Consider the following 6,000-nt stretch of genomic DNA (forward strand, 5'->3'; position numbering starts at 1 on the left):
TTATATTGTGCGACTTAACTCACATACCCGACTCTTTAAGGTACGTTGTTCAAAAAAATTCTTGTGATGTAGCTGACTGATTGTGTAAATTAATGCAAATTTCCTTAACCATTTTAAAGAAGTAACCAATTTACTCTAAAAAATTAAATTCAAATACCACATCTTAATAGATTCACCCAAATGGACCAATTCTTTTTTCTTTTCGGTTAATGAGGTTTTGGTCATGCATGTTATGTTCTTATTACCAGTTCTGTCCTTTTAAACTTAGGAAAACTAATGAAAAGAGTTTGAAAATTTTGATTTAAAAAAAAAAAAAGATTAAAAAAAATTCAAATGAAAGTTTTATTTTTTATGATTTTTTGCACAATATTTGTTTGTTCTTGGTCATTAGAGCATCTCTAATAGAGTCCCTACAACCGTATAGTCTCTAAATTTAAGGACAAAACGCTTCCAATGAGTTGGAATTGAAGTTTTCAAAGTATTTCAATGTATAGGGACTCGTTGGATACCTCAAAGAAATTATCAATTATGAGGACTACATATAGGAACTCAAATGACCCATATTAATTTTGAGTGAGAATGCTGCTGCTTTTTATGTTTTTTTCTCCTTGTTTTTTGAAACAACCCACGTGTGACAGCTTCTCATTTAATTTTCTCATATAGTTTTGTTTTTTTAACTCTTGAAAAATCAATGGTAGAGATAAGTTTTTTTTTTTTTAATTTTTAATTTTTAATTTTTTTTTAATTTTTAAATTTTTTTTTTTTTTATCAGTGGTCACAATACTTCAACAAATGAACAATACATTTTGATATTTTAGTCCTTACATTTAGAGATTAAACTATAAGCATTTCTCATTGCATTGCAGACAATATTCTTTTTAAGGATTCAAATATTTCTTTAAAGCCCCTAAATAAGTCCTCAAAGTTGGTGTAAGGACTTCTATTGCAGATGCTTTTAGATTTAACATATCACTGACAAACAAGAGCAAACATAAGTGTGCATAAAGCGAAAAAAAAAATAATTCCCTTTCTTAAAGGATTATAAATCAAGAGATAAGAAGATTCAAACTTCAACGCATGAAGCGATTAACAAACCTAATTCACTTACTGCATTTGCATTTTTTTTAAATGGAGGAGGCTCGGTGATGGAAGTCCGGCCACCCTTTGATTTGTTCTTGACTTCCTCTAATCACGAAGAGTCAAATCGTTGATATCTTCTGCCACCCAATCTGTTGCAAACACCACAATTAAAGGTGTAGTAATTATTTTAAGATTTGTATAACAATAGAAGATTATCCTCACCCAGCTTATTGTGTAGCCAGCATTATGTCAGTATCCCTTATCAGTATTCAGTACAATTGCTTAAATTGCTTTTGTCAATTTCTAATTTTGGCTGCCAACAAAAATTAGGTAAATTTCAGTTACGTTAAAAGACTTTATAGCTCTACTCAAGGGGTTGGTCTAAATAGAAAACAAGCAAAGATTTGGAATTTCTAACCTTAACAATTATGGGGTTCACCGGTTATGTTTTGGTCTGTATTGTTTAACTCGAAAACCAGTATGTTGCCGCCTCACGTGATATCGGGACTGCATGAAGAGAAGAATTATTCCGCTATCGATGTGTGGTGAGATACCTCAAAAGGACTCTAAAACAGCTCAAAAGAGGAGGAAAAAGAAGGAAGAATGAATGAAAACAAAATCTTACAAGTGCATACAACTTTATGACTTTTAGATTTTGGTTTTTAATTTTCACTTTATGTGCGTTTCCTTGTCATTTACATCTCTCCCGTCACCCTTCTCCACTTTTCAATCTATCCCATGTATTTATCCACTATCACTAACGCTAGGGAAAAAAAAAAGCGAAAACAAAATAGTTATCAAATCGACAAGTATAGTTTTTTAAATTACCAATCATTTGTACCCGTTATGATTACAAGCAAAGGCCAAAATTCTAGTTCCAAAGTTCCGAAAAGAAGAAAAAACGCAAGGTGGATGAACAGTAACAGTATATTAATGTATGATTGTAAAAGTTCTAGATATATAATCAACCTACAGAAACAATGATGCCGACCAAACACCTGTTTGGTTTCCAGAATGTGACAACTTAAGGATATGCTCAAAGGGACACTAATCTTAATCTTCCTCATCAACCTTAACTCTATCAAACTTCGCATCAAAACTCGATGATATCCCTTAAATTCCCAACAAACTGTTGTCTTAGCCTGTTGATACGAGTTCTCTTCTTTTTCTTTCACCGATTCAATTTTCAAGAATTTCCACACAATCTATTTACACTGGTTTTGACCAAACTTAGCTGTCAAGGCAAGCCTACTCACGAGGTGGCGAAGCCTGTCGGCGCCCGGACCTGGTTTGATCTTGTTCGGGTTCCCAACCCTGGAGCATTTGGGTTTGCCAGCACACCAGCCGCCGGGAGTGAAGCTGTCTTTTCTTCGGTGAAGTAATTCCTTATCGATCCTGTCCAGGACAGGGTCATCGTGTCTGAACTTCCGAGCAAAGGCAGCACCGCTTGCAGTCATCTTGTTTGTGTCATTAATGTTGAGGGTGTGGGGATGCTGCTTGGGAGGAATGTCCCAAGAAATATAGTGCAAATCATGGTTGACGGCAGTTTTGGCAAACTCCGGCTCATTGCATATAACAGTGTGAAAGTAGCCTTCCGGTGAAGAAACAAAGTTTGTGTAATACATGAGAAGGGTCCTCGGAAGATTGTCCCAACCCCAAACACAATACTCGACGAACCAGCGTGATAAGACCATCCATGCCGAACCTGCAACAGAGGTGCATATTAACTGATTGTGCAAAACAAAGAGCAAAACTGGCAATGCTGCATGCAGGATAAAATAATATATCCTAAGAGTATAGCCAACACTATCGGTTTTATAGGGAGAAAAAAACATACTCTATACTAATTGAAGAGCTACTGATTCAGTTAATGTAGTCTGCTCACAAATTGTTCGAAGTAAATAAATCTAGTTTTCAAATTGATTCACTGATTCAATGTGAAATATCGAAACCAAATTTCATCCCTGTAAATAACCCCCTCAACTTTCCAGTAAACCTTTTCTGTGGAAAGGCAGTAGACATGTTACAAACAAGATAACAAATGAGATTATCACACCGGTTATGTTTTTATGTAAATCCCCCATACGGCTCACTAAGAATTCCAGTAACCAGGCTATTTCTTCTCAGCAGAAGAAAGAACAAACTAGGCAACAGCATATACAAGAACATTAATAAAAACATATATTTCACTGAATGTTCTATGTCAAGATTTATAAGTTAGTCTTCTCTACATGAAGTTTTGATTTGTCAGGTTAAAAATTGTGAGCGGCCAGAGATCTAGAGAAAAGTAAAATACTCACCAGTAAACAATTTAAATGCAGTGGGCAATGTTCGCCTCGGTGTAACCCAAAAAACATCCTGTTTTTTAGATGAGTAGAGACCAGGGTCTAAAATCAAGGGCATTGCTCGTTTTTCCCTAAAAGATGAAAGTAAACATAGCATCAGTGATAGTAATAAATATGTAAGCATTCTATACATGTCCAGAGAGAGAGAACTCACTCTTTCCAGCCAAGTTGGCTTGTGTGCTCAATGAAATTCAGATTTCGGTTTAAAGTTGAAAACGTGTGAATAAGATCTGCATGAAAACATTTTGAACAGTTTCTTTTAGCACAAAAACTCACATTTTAAGATAAGTTTACAACCGTAATTGATATGGACTCACCATCTTGAGTAACAAGTGGATAATCCGAGGCGCTGAGATTGATAAACCAATCCCAATCCTTACTCCTCCTGAGAAGAATTGCGCAGGCATGAAGAGTATTAGCAACCATTGTTGGCCCTCTGTAAGTTACCATATTAGCTTTCTTGATCACAAACACATTCCCAACTGTATTAAAGAGAGTCTCGTTGTCCACTCGCGAAGCAAGCTCCAATCTTTCTGCTACCGGAGACTCAAGGTCTAAATGAAGAACATATTGATTCAACGGATGGTAAAGCGCTTTGAGAGTTCTCCAAAGCTTTTCCAAATCTCCTTTTGATCCGGAAATTAGATAAGCAAAGCGAGGAATCGCTGGTAGCGGAGGAGGGGGTGGACTTTGTGAAATTATTGTCTCAGCAAAAGCTGGACTAGATTGATTTGTTACTACCCTAGATGGTAAAAGGGAAAAGATCGAATTGATTGCGTTTCGTGAAGAGACGAGACCCGAGTTCAAGGAAGTAGCTAGAAGGAATATGCAGATGACAGAGCTTATGACAAGAGGGACTAGCCATTTCTTCTCCACTGCAGACCCCATTACCAAACCTTATGATGGGTTCTTCCAATCAATCTATTGCCACATAACCGTGTTCCTCAACTGATCAAGCGCATCCGAATGAGATGTAGATTAAGACTACTTTCTCGTAAATATTCCAAAGTCAAGACTTTTGCAACAGCTGTTGAATCAAATACCAAATATTAAAATACATACATTAGATTCATAAATTGTTACGTAGTTATGGTAAAACAAAGAATATTGTAGCGTTGCCGTATACATTTAGCTGACAAATTGGTGCTAAGAACTGCCAAAACAATACTATTTTATAAAATTATCATCAACCAAACAAAAAGTAATGGCACAAGATACACAATTGGAGCATCGAGAAAATCGACAACGGAACAACGGAATTCAAACAAAACAAATTAAAATATATACCAAAAGACTGGACTGCAACCTTGTTTCCAATTAGTCAATACAAATAAAATATCAGATATTTGCACTGACAGTGACACAATTAGTAGCAAAAACTATATGTCTAAGCAGAAGCAAATTCCAAATTTTGTATCCCTAATAACAATATGGAATATCTGCAGAGAGTAATAAAAAAAATCAAATATTGACTCAGTTATGCAAAACAAAGGGGAAACCCAGATCAGAAAATCGCAGTTTTGTGAAACCCAACAAGAAAAGAACAAACCAGAAATCAGATGTCACATACCAAGGCAGCTGAATCGTGAGCTCGAAAATACAAAATAAATAAAACCCAGAAAAGTTGGAAGCGTTCCGATACAAAGATGTAAACTTTATTGAGGGAGAGCGAGAGATGTGAGAGGAAGTAGAACCTGTTGATATCTTTTTCTGGTGGACAAGATGAAGAGCAAGAGCCTCTGTGCACGTTGAGGAATAAACAAAAAGGAGATTTGGAGAGAGACAGAATCATGCGAGAGGAGAGAGAGAGAGGAGAGGGACAGGGCGGGGGAAGTGGGGAGCTTGATGGTATTTAAAAGGGAACGAACGTGAATGTTTGTTTGCCTCACACCTGGACTCGGAGACCCAGGCGTTTTGGTTTTGTTGGGTCTCTTCTATCTGGGATTCACCAACACAACACGGCAACTGATTTCAACTGCTTTCCGTATCTTTGTTCATCTGCTGTTACATTCTCTCTGCGTTTCACTTTCCTCTACTTTTTCTGTTTTCGGAGGAGAAACGGTAAAGTTTTTATTAGATTGCTGATAACGATTTCAATCTTGGCAACGTGACGGGTAGTATCTGGAGCTTCCTCAAATCAACAAAATTCGGTTTTTGTTTTATATTTTTCCTCGATGTAGTTTTCAGCTGTAATTACTAATTGAATTAGGATTTTTTTTCCTCTAAATTCCCTTTTTCTTTAATTATTTTTTATTTAAACGATCACGATCACGATTAAATATAGAAAAAGAAGATTTGGAACCGAGAAAAATCCTATTCTTACAAATTAATGTGGTGGATTCCATGTGGGGCAAGGTAATGCAGATCAACGGCTGTCGTTTGTCACCTATTGAGTGTAGGATTTCATTGAATTGTTATCTTTGGCATTAGTTTCATCTCTCTTTCGTATCGTAAAATTAAGGAGAATAAGTGATTGTTTTCTGGTCAAACCAAAATATTTAATTGTGACTTTGACCAAAAAAAAAATTTAATTGTGAAAGAAAGCATTTACAAACTTACAAATAATGACCCGTTT

The 6,000-nt window shown here is 36.0% G+C and overlaps 1 protein-coding gene and 1 long non-coding RNA gene across 3 annotated transcripts; both read right to left on the reverse strand.

Annotated features, from left to right (window-relative positions):
* Positions 1-1,118: 1,118 nt before the first annotated feature.
* Positions 1,119-1,587, reverse strand: LOC139189130 (uncharacterized). Its single transcript, XR_011572681.1, has 3 exons — positions 1,499-1,587; positions 1,303-1,393; positions 1,119-1,229 (listed from the first exon to the last, which is right to left on the reverse strand). It is a non-coding gene; the product is annotated as an uncharacterized lncRNA (long non-coding RNA).
* Positions 1,588-1,989: 402 nt separating this feature from the next.
* Positions 1,990-5,546, reverse strand: LOC103448686 (beta-glucuronosyltransferase GlcAT14B-like). 2 transcript variants are annotated; one of them, XM_008387959.4, is made up of 5 exons: positions 5,120-5,546; positions 3,743-4,452; positions 3,580-3,655; positions 3,381-3,496; positions 1,990-2,785 (listed from the first exon to the last, which is right to left on the reverse strand). In XM_008387959.4, exons 2-5 carry the CDS (start codon positions 4,311-4,313, stop codon positions 2,286-2,288), a joined length of 1,263 nt encoding a protein of 420 aa, XP_008386181.1. In that variant the 5' UTR covers positions 4,314-4,452; positions 5,120-5,546; the 3' UTR covers positions 1,990-2,285. The 2 variants fall into 2 exon arrangements, with proteins under 2 accessions (XP_008386181.1, XP_008386182.1); XM_008387960.4 differs by having other exon boundaries at positions 4,996-5,409.
* Positions 5,547-6,000: the final 454 nt, after the last annotated feature.

Source organism: Malus domestica, chromosome 11 (assembly GCF_042453785.1).
Source record: "Malus domestica chromosome 11, GDT2T_hap1".
In the NCBI taxonomy this organism is placed as follows: Eukaryota; Viridiplantae; Streptophyta; class Magnoliopsida; order Rosales; family Rosaceae; genus Malus; species Malus domestica.

Excerpts from the sequence above, each read along its gene's own strand:
- LOC103448686 (XM_008387959.4), bottom strand. The coding sequence starts at position 4,313 with ATGGGGTCTGCAGTGGAGAAGAAATGGCTAGTCCCTCTTGTCATAAGC. Across the intron at positions 3,656-3,742 it reads TCCACTTGTTACTCAAGATG|ATCTTATTCACACGTTTTCA; the intron begins GTGAGTCCATAT and ends GTTTTCATGCAG. Across the intron at positions 2,786-3,380 it reads TGCATTTAAATTGTTTACTG|GTTCGGCATGGATGGTCTTA; the intron begins GTGAGTATTTTA and ends CCTCTGTTGCAG.